The 19,426-nt window shown below is 41.2% G+C and overlaps 1 protein-coding gene across 4 annotated transcripts in view; it reads left to right on the plus strand.

Moving 5' to 3' along the window:
* The window catches only part of USP33 (ubiquitin specific peptidase 33), a 372,522-nt gene that overhangs the window by 280,195 nt on the left and 72,901 nt on the right, over positions 1-19,426 (plus strand). For all 4 annotated transcript variants that reach the window (XM_078645171.1, XM_078645190.1, XM_078645199.1 and 1 more), the window contains 3 exons: positions 3,452-3,621; positions 7,445-7,526; positions 9,182-9,290. In XM_078645171.1, coding sequence (XP_078501297.1) covers positions 3,452-3,621; positions 7,445-7,526; positions 9,182-9,290 — 361 coding nt within the window. The remainder of the gene's footprint in view (positions 1-3,451; positions 3,622-7,444; positions 7,527-9,181; positions 9,291-19,426) is intronic.

Raw genomic sequence — 19,426 nt, forward strand, 5'->3', positions numbered from 1 at the left:
TACCCGTCCCAGTCCGGGTTCCGCAGCAACCACAGCACCAAAACCACCCTCATCGCTGCCACTGATGACATCAGGACCCTGCTAGACAACGGAGAAACAGCGGCCCTCATCCTCCTGGACCTGTCAGCCACCTTCGACACGGTCTGCCACCGCACACTACACGACGCCGGGATCCAAGAGAAGGCCCTGGACTGGACCATACCCTCCCTCTCCGGCAGAACACAGAGCGTCCGCCTCCCCCCTTCCGCTCCAATGCCACCGAGATCATCGGTGTACCCAGGCCTCATCACAACGCTGTTCAACATCTACATGGCACCTCTCGGCCATGTTGCCTGACAGCACGACCTCAACATCATCTCCTACGCCGATGACACCCAGCTGATCCTCTCCCTCACCAAAGACCCTCACACCGCCAAGACCAACCTCCACGAAGGAATGTAGGCCGTCGCCGAATGGATGAGGAACAGCCGACTGAAGCTGAACGCGGACAAGACGGCGGTCCTCATCCTCGGATCCACCCCTTGGGCCTTGGAAGCCTCTGGTGGCTGACCACACTGGGAACAGCCCCAACACCCACCGACCACGCACGCAACCTAGGGGTCATCCTCGACTCCACCCTCTCCATGACTAAGCAGGTCAACGCCGTCTCCGCCTCCTGCTTCAACACTCTCCGCAGGATCTACAAATGGATCCCCACCGAAACGAGAAGAACGGTCACCCAGGCCCTCGTCAGGAGCAGATTGGACTACGGAAACGCCCTCTACGCAGGAACCTTGGCCAAACTCCTGAGACGGCTGCAACGCATCCAGAACGCCTCTGCATGCCTGATCCTTGACATCCCCGACGCAGCCACATCACACCTCACATGAGAGATCTGCACTGGCTCCCCGTCTATAAGAGGATAACTTTCAAGCTCCTCACCCACGCACACAAAGCACTCCACAACACCGGCCAAGCACACCTCAACAGACGACTCAGCTTCTACACCCCCACCCGCAAGCTCCGCCCCGCCGGCCACGCCCTCGCCGCTGTCCCCCGCATCCAAAGAACGGCGGCAAATGTTTCTCCCACCTCGCCGCCAAGACCTGGAACACCCTCCCCACCCACCTACGGCAAACCCAAGACCTACTGACCTTCAGAAGACTCCTCAAGACCTGGCTCTTCAAACAGTAGCAGCACCCCCCCCCCAACCCCCGGCGCCTTGAGACCCTCACGGGTAAGTAGTACGCTTTACAAGTGATATGATTGAATCATTGATTAGTGAGACAGCTTTGAAGCTGGGCCATTTTTTAACACATTCATTTGACGAACACCAACTTAGCAAGGGCCGTCAGTATTGACACAAATTGTACCTTCAAAGATGTTCAATTATAATAACCTGAATCTCATTCAAAAGTGGTTTTCTATATCCTTCCTAAGTGGGCAGTATTGCACTATTGAGAAATGCCTTGCCAACTTCAAACAACCTTCTCTGGCTGACTTATCAAGCCTTCCAAAATGTACTAAAAAACCTCAGCTTCATACTCTTGTCGTCAGAAAGACTTCTAAACATACTTACTCTTAGACCGCAGCATGTTTTAAAACAGCTGTATCTCAACTCAGGCCTCGAGGTTGCTCAAAAGATCAAATATCTTTGGTTCCAACTGCTGTGTATCTCCAGCGCTGAATTTTAAAGCTCTTGGACCAAGTGATTGGGCACTGACATTCGCTGTAGACTGTGTGACAAAAAATCTGAAACTTTGGAACACATACTGTGCATTTGTCCAAATGTATTAGGCCTGAGGAGGAAGTATCTGTGCCAGTCCTCCTTCTTTGAGGACAATGTACGAACTGTCAAGGAAGCAACAAGATGTTGCTTCTCTACTCCAACGAGCCGTTTTATAAGCAAGCTTGACAAAACCAGGTACTTTTACTTAGTAATAATAATACGCTGTTATCTATTCCAAAGTATAACTAGAGGCTGTTGCACAGAAATTGAGTCCCGATTTTATAATGATTTTATGAATTATTCTTTAGTCTGTTATTTTATAGTTAATTAATTTAAATACAATAAAATACTACCAATCACCATAAATATTAACCAGACCACATTTTTGTTCTCAGGAAATCTTTGAAAATGACTACAACAGTACCTTCCAAATTCGATCTTTTTTCATGTTTTAAATCCAGACCTGATCCTGATTTGGCCTGTTGTGGTGCATAAACTACCACTCATTTGCTTAGATTTCATACCTGCAAAACACTGTATAGAGCCATGCTTAAAGACCCAAAGCTATCTGAAGTCAGATGTTCTCATATAAATGTCCAATGGGAAGCAAGGAGGAAAATATTAACCTTTAGTAAATGAACAGTCATTGCAAAATTAGTGTAACAAAAAAGTCGTTTTTCTCCTTTAGGTGGAATGATCATAGTCTCATTTTCCTTAACATAATTGAAATGCCCTTTAGAGAGAACTAGGAAATCATTCTCTCTTGCCTGGAGGTGAGGACAATACTTGTTCAGAATGTGTTTAATGTAATTGAAGACATGTTTGATGTGGGTTTAAAATATAACTTTTTTAATTTTAAGTCCTCGGACCAATCTGTGATGCATCGGAGTGCAAATACATTCGCTAGGAACAGTAATCTATAAAATCAGTTAGTTTTACACCAGTTGTGATGTCTCTGCATAGGGCAACCAAGCCTATCATGCTTATTTCTCATTTTATAATTAAATCCGAGATTTGCTCACCTGTTTCAGGATTGAATGCGCCAGATCTTTATGAAGATGTAGGATGCCCAGAAATTGCGGGGGTCATGTAATAAACTGTATCTGATTAAAAACAGCTTCTAGGGGAGAAATGTAATGGGGGAGTCGGGGGTTAGCGATAAAAAGAAAAATATATTAAATCAGTACAGATTACTTGTTTCCATGCTGCAAAAAAGTTGTAACTCTTGATGACTCATAGAACTTATATATGTAGCCCTTTCAACTCACACTGTGGCATCATGTGTCAAACAATATCAACTATCCAAACACGTCACCCAGTGATGAGCCATTATAGTACAGTATAGTCCAATATCACAGAGGATGGGTTTACAGCTCCTTTGTAGACACTGCACAACTGATGTCAATGGGGTGGGGATGCAGGACATCTGTGACAGCCTCTGGCACTTTTGTTCTCAAACCACCCATGCCGCACCGCCCCCTCCACCCCCTCCCCGAAAGAGTAAGGAGTCGTCCTCCGCCAGTGCTTGGCATAAAGCCCCTCCATCATTAGTAAAACATTAAAGTCTCATGCACATCCTGCTCTCCTCCCCCCTCCCCTCCCCATCGATATACACCTCCCTTCAAGGCCATTCTACCCTAAGTGCACACAGTTTTTTTGCTTTGTCTTCGTGTTCTAGCTAGCAAGTGATGTTGCTTCTACTTTTACAGTAAGAATTACATTTGACTTTTGCTTACTTTTCAGAAAGACTAGTGAAGATGCTCAAAAAGAGAGGCGAAGAGTATCAAGTCTCCTGACCATGATGGAGCCGAGCCTCTTGCAATTTTACATTTCTCGAGAATGGCTGAATAAGTTTAAGACTTTCGCAGAGCCAGGACCCATTTCAAACAATGACTTTCTGTGCATGCATGGCGGTGAGTTGTTTTTTGTTTTACAATATTGATTTGTTGATTTGTTATTAAAAAGTTGCCAGTGAATTTTATTTCCCAAATTTGAGTGGTTTTTGATCGGTTACTAAAAGGTGGATGTGCGTTTGTTTGTATTAGTAATGTTTTTGTGCTTTTTAGAGATTAACAATTTGTTTATTTACATGTGGCTTTTAGTTCAACTCTACTTATGATAAATTTTGGAAATGTTCACTGGTGTTGCCTGTAGGCTTATGCTCGTTGACTGTCCTCTTGGATCCTGACGATGCCAAACATTGTGGAATCCAGACATGTATACCCTTCTAATATTTTTCCTAATCTGTTGTTGATTGAGGTTCTCTGATGTAAAGACACAATTGCAAAAGCTGACTGACTCCGGGTTGAGTTGTGGATTAAGTTTGAGAATTGTTGCACCTTGCTTAGGATGTATAGAATAATGTCCTGGGCTACTTACAAAACCTGGCTCCATACTACATCTCTCTTTCAGCCCTTCATTCAACTACTGTAAAACTTTTAGAACAGTAGAGCTTCAAAAGGTTAAAGCCTGGGCACAAACCCCTTTGAGTTCAAGGCCCCAAATCACTGAAAGATGGATCCTAGTTACTTTTTAGGAAGCAAAGAAAACAGAACTATTCTGACTGATGTTTGAAGGAACATGTTTTCTAAGGAGGCAGTGAGTGAAGAAAACTGAATAGTAGTCCTTTCCTCGCATTTAATTGGACTTGCCCTGTGTCAATTCTTTCTCCACTTTCTTGCTAGCATTATAGTAATAGCCCTTTTTTTGTCTATTTTCCCCTCCACAAGAAACATTAAAAACATAATTAAGTTATTTTCAACTAAGCATGTAGTGAAAGCCTGTGTTTTAGCGACACAAAAAGGTGCACATATGAACGATAACAGATTTTAGTCACAATAAAAATCGTTTGTTGGTTGTACCATATTATTTGTAGGGATGTTGATGTGTTCTAGGGTGACTTTACCCTGTGAAAAGTACTGATCCTCTGCTGATTTTATGAATAGTGTTTAAGAGAAACTGTTTTCTCTCATGATGTTCGCATAGAGGTCATGGAAGGTGCTCCAGAAGCTAAAATAAGAGCACAGTTTCTCTAAGTTTACAGTGTCTTATTCAACCCTGTGAGAATAAAGCCTGATATTCTGAGTAAACCATGTACTTCCAACATTGACAGCAGCTGGTGAGTTGATTCCCTGGTGTTCGACTGCAGCTTCCCAGAGTGTTCTAATGAACAACTATCATTCTCTATTGATGACAAAGTGTGGCACACCTGAAGCCTTCTTGATGGAATCAAAGCTGTAAAACTTAACAACATATCCTTTTGTAATTTACAAAATGAGAAGAGTTCATTTATTATAGAAACAGTGGTTAGTGCTCTAAAAGGCAAAAAGAGGTCACATTTACTATGAATTTTCAAATATCTTTCTCATCCATGTGCATAAAACATTCTGACACGCTGACTTCAAAAAATGTCTTTTTAACACCAGCAGCAGTCTGTCATTTAACTCAGTCTTATAATGAGCAGGTAGCGTGCTAATGTTAGGTATTTCTGAAAAAAGGGCACACCTGAAGCCGTCTACGTGTAATCAAAGTTGTTAAACTGAAAGCATTACCTACAGAGAATACTGTACTAAATGAAGACATTATGAGGTTCTTTTTGTTATTGACATTATAGTAGGTGCTCTAGAGAGCTAAAATGAGAACATTTTCTTTGAGTTCTCAAATATCTTCCTCAACCATTTCAGTAAAACATTCTGATACGCAGACTGAAACATGTTCTTCCAACACCAGCAGAAGTCTATCAGTTAACTATCTAATAATCGCAGCACCACCTCAGAGTTCGAATGAACAACTAGAGCAATAACAATTTGTATTCAAGACAAAAGTGAGGCACCCTGAACTAAATTTTGCTGACAAGCAGGCTCAAATAAATGAGCATTGAAATGTAAATGCAGGCATGACATCAGTGGGTTCAAATATGAGGGGAGATGTGAGTTTCTAGTATTTTGAAGCATTTTGTGTTTTTAATGAGGCTACAATAGTTAAATTGAGACGGCTAAATTAGTACAGCACCCCCTTTCCACATTTGATTACTCAGCATGCCCATCTTCTCAGTCACTTAACGGCTCCCTAATTTGAAAATAGTATCATTTTGTTAGACAAATCTATATTTTGTTTGAAAAGCTAGAGGGTAGAGTGACATTATAGTTAGGTATGCTAGTAAGATCTTAGCGCATGCCTCAAGAAATCTACTCGCTCACTCGCTATGGTGAGTTAGATTTTATCAGGCTAAGCTATATTTAGGGCATACTTGCCCATTCTGGCGCGCTGACAAAGAACCGGAGTTCTGTTCACTTAGAAAGTGAAGGGGCAATACAGATGCCTTTAAATCTTGTTTTTATCTTTTCACATTTGTCTGTGTTCAGAGACAGAAATCAGTTTACTTATTCTCACAATTACTTTTCTTTCTCTGGCCTAGACGTCCAGGATTTTGTAAGGTGAACTGTCTCACATGCTGTACAAAGAGTGTGAAATCAAAAAGTGCAGGGTGTCGGCTTTTTATTCTAACAACACAACATTTAAATACCTCATGAGTGAAGTGTACAAACATTTCAAAATATATATCCGTAGTTATGAAAGCCCATTTTTTGCAATACTGTGTGATAAAATAATATATTTGAATTGGATGAAAACCGATCAGAAAACATTACTTGGTGATGTGCAAATAATAAATATGTTTGCTGAAACCCAATTTTCACAGATTATTGTTTATACACTTTATAGTTTTATCGGTAAAACTGCATGTTAGTGAGCACGTTTTTGGCCATTTCAATGGGAAGCTTACTATCTATAAATTACAGTACACTTCCACTTTATGCTTTAGTAATGTATTTATTAAAAGTGAATTTTTAAACATGAACTGAGAAACTCAACGCCCCGATGGCAATACTGTTAGTGAATACAGTTAGTGAACTTAGAGGCGAGTCGGGAATCATATTTACCTTATATATGTGCTAGATTCTTATTATCCATGAAGCAAATGTTTAGTCTGTTTAATCAAACGAGTTTTTTTGTACAGCAAAAATGCTGAGCTCACATATTTGAAGGTGCTATCAAATGTGATAATGAAGAATAAGGCGGCTCTAATAAATTATTTGCCTAGGATCGCACAATTTGAAAGCAGTTTATAGGACAAGTACATTACAGTTAGGTCAAGTAGATTATTCAAGTTACCAGACCTCCAGATTTAGTAAACTTTTTAGATTTTTTGAGGCCTGGGTAACGTCAAACACTAGAACACCACTCAAATAAACAAAGGTTATAGTGATATAGTTGCTGAAATAAGGTAAAACCTAATGTTTTAAAACCAAACAAAACTCTTAAATTCACCAGTTATAGTTTACTGAGCCAATTATAGCTTGTGCACTCGCCATACACTGCTTATTAACTCACATATTGCATCACACACATGACATTTTCACTGACATCATTGATCGTAATATGTGCTACCTCTCCCCAGAACATGTGGAAACTCATTGCAAAGTTGACCACGCTTGTGTCATTGTACAGTTATTTTTTTATATGGATGGTATGTTAAGGAAAATAAATTATGGATGCAGTTTGTAGGCCTCTGGATTTAAGCTATTGTTATTGGCACGATATATGTCACTAATGCCATCATTTGCCCTGGCTTCATCTTTGAAGCAATCTGAATGTTAGTTTTACGCCTTAAACAAGGTGTAGAGATAGTGTTTTAAGGGATTTACAGGGGGATAATTCCTTTTTCTCTTGTTGCAGGTGTTCCTCCCCAAAAGAGTGGTTTTGTGGAAGATCTGGTTGTTATGCTGCCACAAAACATATGGGACTATTTGTACAGCAGGTAGGATCTTCAAAACAGGATACGAGTTTCTCACAGTTTTTTTAGTTAGAAGTTGCATGTAGTTTTTACATTACATATAAACATCAAGTGCACCTTTAAAATAAAAGTAAAAAGTTGAGTAATTAAAACGCTATTATTTTCTCTCAATCACTTGAGATCACTTTCAGAAATAGATTCCAGGTTAAAGTGCATGGCTCCCATCTTTGCTAGGCAAGTGTTTTCAATATTATGTTTTTTTTTCAAAGTACAGTTTTTCAGTTGCTAAATCCAGACCTTATTTGCCACAAATAGCATTAAAGCAAAGTAATGTGATAAGACTCCCCATTGAATATATAGTGGTTGGTTACATGTTTACCTCTGGATTTGGAGAAAACTCTGCAGTTCCCGAAGTACCATATTCAACATGTGTATTAAGTATTTGTAGTGCTTTAAAGTAAATCATACAGTAAGCATGTGAAAACGTATCATGCAAATAAAAAGTTTTTCAGGATTTTAAACCAGACTATTTCACTTGCCCTCATTCCGAGGTGGCCCAGATAAGATTGAAGTCATTATCACAGCAGGGGAAATCCAATACTAGAACTTTCTGACTATTCCAGGTGCATAATTAGCTTTTAATTAAGTTTCACATCTGAAAACTGTGGATAGGCATGCAGAATTTGTGCTTTTCACACCAAATTCCGCACTTCTCAGAAATTTACAGGCATTTTTTCCCCAGGTAAATTTTGACAGGTCAGGTAAATTGTGACAGCTTTGACCTGTTAAACTTTACCTAGGAAAAAATGCAGAAATCAAAGCAAAACAAATGGCTGTTTGTGCAAAGACAACTAATTGTGCCCCTCGTAATGAGGGACCAAGTGGATTATTTTGAAGTACATTTTAAAAGTAATGTTTATTTGCCACAAATTTATACTTGTATAAAGTCTTAACTTTACCCTTCAAAAATCCATTTGTGGGCCTGCTTTGCGGTCCTAACTTTAAATCGATCTGAGAAAACATTTCTTTAAATTCTGTTCTTCTATAACATCTGCTTCTCCTGCATTGGATCTTTCATAGATTCACATGCATGTGTCATCGGTCCTCATCATGGGAATCTCCAGTTACTTTAAAGAGCAGTATACATTGTTTAAATGGCCATAGGTTAAAAACAGTGTTTGTTTAGTACTACTTCCACCTTTTTTTTAAACAATCCAACCCTCAGCTAGTTAGGTGGAAGTGCTAAACTCTTTACTGCCCGAGAGGCCACCATAGTTTGTTTTATACCCCACAATGTAAGTTGTTCCTGGGTTGGTATCTTTCGTAGATTGACACACAACTCTCCATCCGACTTATATACTCTATCTATTCAACATATCCTCCACACTTCTGATATAAAATCTGAGCTATGGTGATTTCTAGGGGGAGTAGAGAACTCAGCACTTCTACCTTATTGGTTGAAAGTTGGATTGTTTCAAAGGAAGTGGATGTGCTACTAAACAAACATTGTTGGTTGGAGTACAGTTGTTTAGAGACTCTTTACTGTCGGTTAAAGGTTCCAAGGGTTTACAGCCTGATGACGTGGAATGATTCAAGCATGTGAATCTCTGAAAGACACCCAAGTTGCATAACTGAAGTTACAGGTCAGCAACTAATGTTTAACTTTGTACCATAACTAGGTATGGAGGAGGTCCAGCTGTGAATCACCTCTATGTGTGCCATACCTGCCAAAATGAAGCAGAGAAGATTGAAAAAAGAAGAAAACATGAATTGGAAATGTTCATTCGGGTAAATTTTGTTTTACTTTGATCAACATTTGATAATCTTTTGCCAAATTTTAATTCTAGTTTCTAATGCATATGTTTTGTAGGCAAGTTAATTTGTCTTTCACAACTCCCTGTCAGGTATGCTAGGAATTTCTTCTAGTGGCATTGTGAGATGCTAACGGAACATTGGCATGATGATGCTTCTTACAGCACTTTCCAAATGTTACAGCATCCTTGTGTTGTTATTGGGGAAAGGTAGGTCGTAGTGGTTTTTTAATCGCACTGCCTATGAACCTACAGCACTGTAGTAATAATAGTTTTGAAGTATGCAGTTCTGAGTTGGTAGTCACTCATATACCCTACTACCCATGGGTGCAAACAACAACAAACCCAAAGGGTCCATTGTAAAAATTTAAATTATACAAAGATACCAATGCACTCATAAGAAAAGTCCAACAAATCATGATCCTTGTGAATTATGTTATCAAAACAGCCAGCACGTGTTTAGTCACCAGCAGTGACTTTTTCATGGCACATGATGTGGTGTGTATATGGAAAGTCCTTTGTTAAAGTTCTTCAAATCATCAATTCATCCAGTATGTTAAAGATTAGTTTATACAAGAGTGTGTGTGCTTGAAATATACATTTTAATGACCTTTACTGTCAAAAACGTTCTCTCCGTTAAGTATAACTAAAGACAGCTCACTCGATAATTGCGGTTGTGTAGTTCAGGAGTCCGCAGTAAGCTGTCAACCGTATGCCACAATCCGTCCGGCGGTTAGTACAGCGACCGTTGTGCCTTGAAAAAGTCACTGTTACTGACGAAACGTGTCAGAGAAGCACTGATGCTTCATAGACCAGCCAATCGCAGGGATACAGATTTGGAAGGTACCCTGGCTCCCTAAACCACACAGGCCAATGGGAGTCTACATCTCTTCAGTGCTGAGGACAATGGTGGGCACATGGGACAAAATAAAAACCTTGAAGAAACTGTTGCAATTCGACAAAACATGGGGCTCATGCATATGCTTCCTTTCCCAGGAATTCAGAGAATTGTCTTGCCCAACATACTTACAAATATCTGCCTTACACAAGGAGAACAGGGTTGTACGGGAAGGGTCTAGCCAATCCCTGACCGCCCTGACATGGCTAATGAATACAATACTCTACACTACCTGGTGCGGAGAGCTGTCGCTTACACTATCACTCTGTTCCATCCCACCCCTATCTACCAAATCTCTCCTCGATTTCTTGTCTCTTAACCTCTCCCTGGTTATGTCTTGATTCTGGATTCTTCTACCCCACCGGCCAGTGGATTTAGGTAGGTAATTTTGTATCGTTAATTCTCCTTCGCAAAAATCTTACTAAAACTGAGTTAACCCATAAAGATTGATTGAATGCTTGAATTAATCTCTGCCACTGGTAATTATTCGGGCGGCATTCCAATTCATCGCTATTTTGCACACTATGTTACCTCCGTTTGGACCCAGCTGTATGTAAATCAGTCTTGACCGTGCTCCAATTGGAACAGTCTAGTCTGAACTGCCAATCGCGGTCCTCCCTGAACCAGAATACAAGCAACCCAGGACCGACTTCACCTAGTTATGGACTCATCAGCCGCGTACTGCTTGGTTCCTGTGACATTGTGTTCACTGGGCCCACGTCTGGGCATACACGTCTCACATTCAAACGTTGGCATACTTAGGACGGCCTAGAGGTGTATTTCTCTCTCTTACTGTGATGCTTTTTGATATTTTAGATATCATTTTACCTCCCATGGAGTGCTCACATCGCAATGCATCAGGTGGTTTGCGACAGGTGGGATTTGCCACTTTGCAGTGGGCTGTTGACAAGACGCATATTAAGATGTCCATTCGTAATTGACAAGACTCCATATTGTGGTACATGTTTTTGCCAATTAGAGCATCAGGCTGCCTCACTGTCCTCTATCAGAATTCTCATTTATTGGTCAGAACTCCAAGAGCCCCCTGCCACAGTTATGTGGCCACTCATTATGTCCAACAGCCTCCCTGCTACTTTACTCCTGTTTAGGCACTCTTAGTGTCAACATCTCCTCTGCCACACAACTGGCAGCATTGAAAAACTTACCCCAGATGCATCGAACATAAAAGCAATATTCTGTCGTGAAGTGCTACGTTCACCATCTATGCCTTTGAAAGCTGAAGCCTATAATATGGATATGTGCAAAGAACAGTGCTGCATCATTAGGAAGTGTCAGTCTGGCACATTTTATCATTTCAGTGTGACAGGTAGGTGGTTCCATTCTGCCATCTGTGTACTCTCTAGTTATGTCTGGCACACCGCTATCATGCTGTTGCTAAATTTACTTCAGCTGAACATGACGTAAATGTAGCACTGTGTATCATAAAGTACCAGACATGGCTCATAATCCTTATAAAGCAGCAGCCGCTTATCTACCTACGCTACAAGAATAGGGCTGCATCACCAAGAGTACAGGAGTGACCATGTAGAAACCTCTAGAGCAGGTGTGTGCAGAAGAGACAGTGCTGAGGACACCCTAATGTCTAAGATGCAAATGAACTTTCCAAGTGTGTTCTGCACAGATTGGTGGGCTCTGTTAATAAATTCCTTGTAATCCAACCACTCATGATTGGTGCATATTTTTCTTGTGCCTCTTTGCCTTTCATGGAAAAACAGGCTGGGTGTTAAAAGACATGAGTCCAACAGGTATGGAGATTAAACTGGGGATTGCAATGTGTTGTTATTTTAAGAACCCTAAATAGGTTCATGCTAATGCCTATGCTGAATATTTAGCCTCAAAGATGTGAAAGAGTAAGACAGCTTGCATAGAACAGTTAACCTTCATAAGATGTCCAACTGTTTGAACTTTGCAGGAAAGCAATGCATTGATTAGGTAACTACCACTGCCAAATACCAGCCCATTACTGCCACCATCACTTTACCAATACAGCCATGTACAATACCACCTCAACTAACACCACACGATTACATCAACAACCAATACCAGTATGAATACCAGCACCCCCAGTGCCACCACACTGGTGCCACCTTTAACACAATCACCATTACTAATATCACCTTCTTAAAATACCACTATACAAACTTCTGTCCTACCAATACCACACCTTAATTACCAAGCATCGGCAAAGTCAGTAAGTCTAGTTTTAATGTGCTACTGCATGGAAATATTTATGTATGCCTGTGTTTGCATGCATTGTCACATGAAACATAGGCCTATAGGCTTTCCCAATGCATTGTTTTACTGCAACTCTAGCCTCTTCTTCGTTAATGACCCATCTTTACCTCTCTTGACTTCCCTTTCTTTGTGCAACTTAAGTTCTAATGCTGCCTATCCAAGAGTATGCGTGCTATGTATGTATGTATGCATTCTTTTTTCTTATAACGCAGAGCGATTCTGGCTGAAGATTGCCTCCACTTGAAGGCTAATGCTCTGTATTAAGGTATCATCTTGTATTTTTTAAAGAGGAGTAACTGTGTTAATTAGAAGAAAAAGGACATTTTATCAAAGAACTTTGTATTGCACAGCAAAAGACTGCGTGTGAGGCCTGTTCTGGGGTGTCTGAAGAAACCTGTTGTTTGCAGGATCTGTGGTAGGTCTATTGTCTCCCACTGGTGGCTCCGGGCCACCAGTACTAGTGCACTCTGATTTGGTAACAAAGTTAGTTCTTTTGGACTGTGGATCAGTCCATGAACAGCAAAGGTAGTAGATGTTGGAGACTTCAAAGCACCCCGCCATAGTAAGTAGTACACAATAAACAATGTCCATCTAATCTAGTACTGCGACATCTCAGTAGGAAGGTTTTTATTTACCGATAGATAAAGTAGGGTGGTTACAACTACGATGTACACAAATATTATTATGGGCCTGGCACTAAATTTGAAGATGGACCATTATGGCCAAAGATAACCTAAGGTTCTTAGTTTTGAGGAACTCTGGGGGCATTACCAAATGGCACAAGGGGAACTGTTTCGGGACTTACAAATTAGACACGCCCTTACGGCGTTTTTTTCAGACCTCAAAAAAATGTAACCGAATCATCACCATTAGAGGATCGATTACTGGAGGGGCCATTACACTCGAAAGCCATATCCTTAACCTATAAAAAATTATGTAACAACTTGCCCGACACTTTTGAGAAACTTAGAGAGCAGTGGCAAAATGACCTGGGGCCTATCGATGATGACGACTGGCAAACGGCCCTGATGTCCCCTGGAGAAGCGGCTATCACCCTCCGCTTCCGACTGATTCAACTTAAGATCCTACATCTGTCTGATCTGACAGCGGTCCCTCTGGCCAAAATAGGCGCCCGGACGGATGCGCTCTGTCTTAGGGGGTGCAAACAAACAGCCACCTTTTACCATACGATCTGGGAATGCCCTGCTATAAAGCATATATGGGAGGGAGCCACAACTCGCATTCAAACTGCATTGGGGAAGGAGTTAGCTCTTACACCGCAACTGGGCTTACTTAACATATGGACAGCCACAGACCTCACAGAAATTGAACAACAGATGGCAACATTAGGATATACATTAGTTAAGCATCCATCCATTTATGGGTGAAAGAACTTGACAAGTGTATGGTACCGGAAAAGGAAGTATTTACAACGCGCGGATGTCCTAAAAAGTGGGACAAGAAGTGGAAGAAATCGAATGTATACCGGGGAAGTGTATGTATATCCCCAATGGTGGAACTTGAAATGCGAAGAAGTAGAGACAGAGTTGTAACAGATTTGTAATTGTGACTTGTTATCCCCTAATTCTTGTATAATGTGTTGAGTTATGGCAAAGAACCATGAACAGTACAATGTATATGATTATTGGTAAACTTAATAAAAAGATATTAAAAAAAAGATAACCTTAAAAGGGAGAGAGTTTTAGTGCTGTTGGCGTGTTTTGTTCCACGTCTAGTTTACTATGATCTGTGTAGGCTCAGTCACAAAAATCCCAACCAAAGATATAGTGAGCCCACAAGCCAAAACACCATGGTAGAACACTGTTCTTATCCATGTTCTGCAGCACTCTGGTGCCCAAATAGATAGATTCTCACAAAAGTCCATAATCCAGGTAAAGGACTACTAGGGGTCCATACGTGCGAGTATCGGGGAGATACTGTTCATGAGTCCTCAGACCAGTTAAGGAAGCAGCTGGTGTCACAAATCGGTCAACGTTGTAATTGGATGTAATAACTGGAGTAGGTGGTATCAGTCCTTATGGGCCCATATTTCTAAATGGACTAGACTCTGTCAATGTTTCTGAATAGGGAGTCCTACTGAGCCGTCAAAATGAAATATCACTGAAAATCCAGGGATAAAAAGAAAGATTGCTGTGTCACTTATTGCTGGTTTTGGCCAGCTGTGCTGAAATGATCTTATGTCTCCTGGGTGATTTGTTCTTTCAACGGGCTTTCCATGGAGAGATTTAATCAACTGCACCTTATGCTGGCCTTTCTATTAGTCAGGGAGCCTGCTCCTTTCCTTCTGGGCACTACAGACTCCTATTTCTGCTTGGTAACAGCAGTAGACTTGCTCCAGACACTACGGTTTTATCCCCTCCTTAGAGTTCTGTATCCGGCAAATATTATATCAGCTCTTTAATATGAATACTCCTCAAAGTCAGATAAAGTACAAAGCCCTTGGGCCCCGAGATCTATTTAAGGTGTACATGCAGAAATCAATAGCCGACCATGACTAGATTTCTTTCAAATTATTCCTCTTTTCAGAAGGAGTCAATCTTTTTAATAATTTTTTTGCTGGAGTTTTCTTGAGGTAGGCAGAGGTCAGGCTACTTAAAACTGACCAAGGTGTTTGTCAATTCACATTCAATTCAGTCAGGCTGTTTAAGTGATTGTGCCATGGATGTCAGGCTATGGCCTGCACAACATTGGAAGGGGAAGAGGATTTAGTGGAAAACAGGAAATATCATTTTACTGGTGGGAATAGAGAGTCTTCCCAGCTGGCAAGGCAGCAGCACTATCAGTGACTGAGTCCTATAACAAAGGATAGAATGGATGTCGCCTCTACTAAAGAAGCCTGTGCCCCAGAAAACTAAAATCCACTTCCCTCAACTGAGGGGATATGAAAACTGAGGCATACATTTTGGTTGTGTTCCCGGTCAGCTTAACCTAAGCTCTGTTAGTGAGCATCGCTTCTAAAAGGTGAAGCTCCCCCAGTGCAGGTTATCCAGTTTACTAGATAGAAAACATGACTAGCTAGTAAAACATATAGGGTGGGGTGCACAGGATATTTAAGCTGAGGAATTATCTATAAATGTTAGGGAATTTGAAATGAAGGTAGGAGGCCGTCGCAAGAAAGAATTTGTTGTATTAACTTTGTACAGCAACCACCAGCACCTCCTGCAACTTCTGTTTCCATTAGCCCTAACCATGAATCCTCGTACATTCCATGCATTCCACGCTCACAAAATTTGGTCTAGGATGCGGTGCCAGGCACAATATATTCCTCCCCTTTAACAATGGAAACATTTTAAAAACACCCAAATTAACTAAAGAATTCTAATACAACAGAAAAAACTAAGGAAAAAAATCAATTAAATGGAACTTTAAGACACAAAAGAATAAATCATACATTGGAACAACAATATAATTACATGCCAGTAACAAGGTTTGAAGAATACCTGACAAATATCCAGACCATAACATAATCCTTAAAGCAATTGGGTACATGTTTCACAAATGCTGATCGCAAACGTCGTATAAGCTCCTCCTCTCTATTCGCCCCACCATCGCATCCCATATGACTCAGAACCAACTCCACCTTATCCTCAGGAATCTCTATCATTATTCCACACACACCCATCACTCTTACGCACAGCATGAGACATCACCTTGACTAATTGGACAGAAGGGAAATACCTCGACTCACCTTTCACAACATGACCCGGCTTCCTTATCCTCACCCAAAGCCCCTTTTTCGCACTGACATTTCTCTTAACATCCATTTTGGTCGTACACCCAGCTTGAACCTTAGCTCTAACATCCACCACCTTAGCCATGCCTAAAGCATCAATAATTTTGTGACCGATCCAATCTCGACCCATTTAGGATCCAGAGACATACCCTCCCAAAAAGACTAAAAGCATTGCCACCGTAGACACATTAGGTGTAGTCCTTTTTGCCCACACCATATTTTCCACAGACCGTTTCCAATCCAATTTATTGATTAAGACCAATTCCAATTCCTCCTTCAATGTACGTTTGAATCGTTCTACCAGCCCATTGCTTCTAGGATGGAGAAGTGTGGCACAAGGGTTAGAGGTGGCAGACCTAGAGGCTGAGGTAGGCCTGGGACCAGGGTTCAATTCCCGACGCGGCCGGGTGCAGGACCAGTGTCAGCGGGCCCGATAAATCTCGCCTCGGTGCCACTCTAACCATGGGGTCCCACGCTGCAACTCTGGGCAATAGCTTGCTTAATCTCCACTCCGGCCCCACCACCGCCGGGGATGCCTGGCTTCACCTTGGGGATGCCCAGTAAAGGGACCATCTCGCAGGGAAAGCTAGGACGGGTTCCCCAGTGGTACAGCGCTGGGACGCTCCAGGGTAACCACGCGCTCTATAAATCCAACAATCATTCATTCATTCATGATATAACGAAGTCCGTGTGTGTTTGATCCCATACTTGCTAAAAAAAACACCTTCATCCGAAACCAAATGTGTGCCATTATCTGTCACCATCTTGTTGGTATAATCCTCACAATTGAAATCAGGGGGGAACAGCGGTTTGGTAGCGTCTGAAAACAGACAATGAAACAGCAAGTTCTATGGGTGTACTACAATTTAGGGGCATGCGTAGAGGCACACCCTCAAGGAGACCAGCAGGCAGAGGTAATCATCAACCCACAGCCTCACACCAAACATACCACCAACTTACCAAGGGGTAAGCCAGGGCCAGCAGCAAGGGCAGCAACAAAATTGGTAGTTCCAACAGGGAAGACAATCCTTTCGAGGACACCCTTGGGAAAGAGGGCAAGCACAGCGAGGAGGACCGTAGACCACAAAAAAGTGACTGCATTCAAAGAGGGACCGCTTAACAAAAACATCTATGAGTGGACCCCCAAACACACAAACAGAAAAAAGAATTCATCCTTTAAACAAACAGTTCCTCCAGCATACTACACCAGTAGGAGGCAGGTTAAAATACTTCCTCCACAAATGGATAGATATAAGGTCAGACAAATGGATATTAAACATCATACAGTACAGTTACTGCATAGAACTGACAAAGTAACTCCAAACAAAAAAAAACAAAAAACATTCAGAAAAGGAATTATCCTAGTTACTCCAGGAGGTGCAAGAACTTCAATCCAAGGAGGCCATAGAAGAAGTACCACAAAGGGAAAGGAACTACAGCATTTACTCAACGTACTGCCTAATTCCAAATGTAGACGGAACATTGCGTCCAATACTATACCTGAGGTTTCTCAACAAATTCATAAAAATACAAAGATTCAAAATGACAAAGTTTCAAGAGGGCAAATCTCAATTGCAAAAAGGAGACTACATGCAACCATAGACTTAAAAGATGCATACTTGCACATTAATATGGAAGTAGGGTTAGGCAAATTAACTCCTGTTGAAAACCTATTTGTGATCTATAAGCCACTTAAGGGCATAGATATACCACAAACAACACACAGTGTAAAAAACTGTGAAACTCACAAGATAATGTAAAACATGGACAAGATTGTACAAAGTAATGTTTCTGAATATGTATAAAAACACAGGACAGAGTGTGATATGGCGTGTGGCCTTGTCCTAGATTTCAAATGTTTTGAAAGGAGGTATTGAGTCGCAACGAAGGCACATTTGGCCATCCAATACAGAATGATCCATCAATCGCAATACTTGGACTAAATTCATATAATACAGAGGATACAAGTAAGAATGCTTGGACTGTTGTGACTAATGCGCTATTAGCCGCAAAATAAGCTATTGCAGCTATCTAGAAAAAAGTATGTCCACCCACAGAAATAGACTAGTCGAGGACACTACTTTAAGTAATGGCAATGGATATTTTATCCTATGCCTTGAAAAATATGAGAGGGATACATTTTGCATGGCTTGGAAATGCCTCAAACACAGAACTCCATCTCTCATATACCCTAAAATACTGCCGGCTCTGACAATGTACTGGACCTCATACAATTAAGCAATAGTTTGACATTCCAAGCATTGAAAAGTTGATCCCTTGAGGTTCAAGGGAGAGGTTAACAAAGACAGATGTTTTCATGTATTGATGTATATTTGATCAAAAGATTTTACATTACTATATTTTATTCCATGTCATGTGGGAGTGGTGGGTGAGAAAGAAGGGGGGAACATCCTGTAGTGTAAGAAGTTGTACAATGTTCAAAGGATTTTTATGAGTCAGTGATGTATTGTTTGTCCCGGCTTCTATCATTTTGAAAATAATACAAAAGTGTTACTGAGGTCACCATTAACATCTGTGAATAAAGGAAATGGTGATCTGCAGTACAAAAATATATACATTTTGAAATCGTTTTATAGAAATAACCTCTCCACATGATCATACTTTTTTAAATAACGTGTTTTATTGAATTCACATTTGCAAACATGAGTTCAAGTCTATATCTTATACAATGTGACTTGAAAGTCCAGCAAGGTAACCAAAAGTAGAAGTTGACACTTGCACATAATGCCCCTTCTCAACCCTTCCCCCCTCCAACCTGGAGACCTTTGAAACCTTTCCGTCTTGTCCTCATAGTGTTTTAAGTTGGGCTCGTGCTCTCAACAGTTTGCGGCCTTACCTGGTTCCCATAATGCTTAATTGGTTCATCGTTCCCCGTCCCCTTGCATTCTATTGCCGTCTCACCTCAATTACCTTCACTAGCATTTATCCTTATCCCAGCCATCCCATATTTTGTCAAACTTTCGTGGGCATCCCTTGTCCTTTCTTCACACTTTCAATTTTGGCCAGCAGGTGTCCCAGGTTCACCAAGTGTTTCTGGTAGGCTGTTAGGTCTGAGGTCCCCCCCTACACCCAGCAGGTCTAGGATCGCCTGCTCTTCAAGCCTAGTCTGTACCCCTGTCCAAAACAGGCGAATCCCATAGTGAGTATAGAAGTGTTCCCTGGTGGCCACAGTCTTGGAGACACT

This window comes from Lissotriton helveticus, chromosome 1_1 (assembly GCF_964261635.1).
Source record: "Lissotriton helveticus chromosome 1_1, aLisHel1.1, whole genome shotgun sequence".
Lineage (NCBI taxonomy): Eukaryota > Metazoa > Chordata > Amphibia > Caudata > Salamandridae > Lissotriton > Lissotriton helveticus.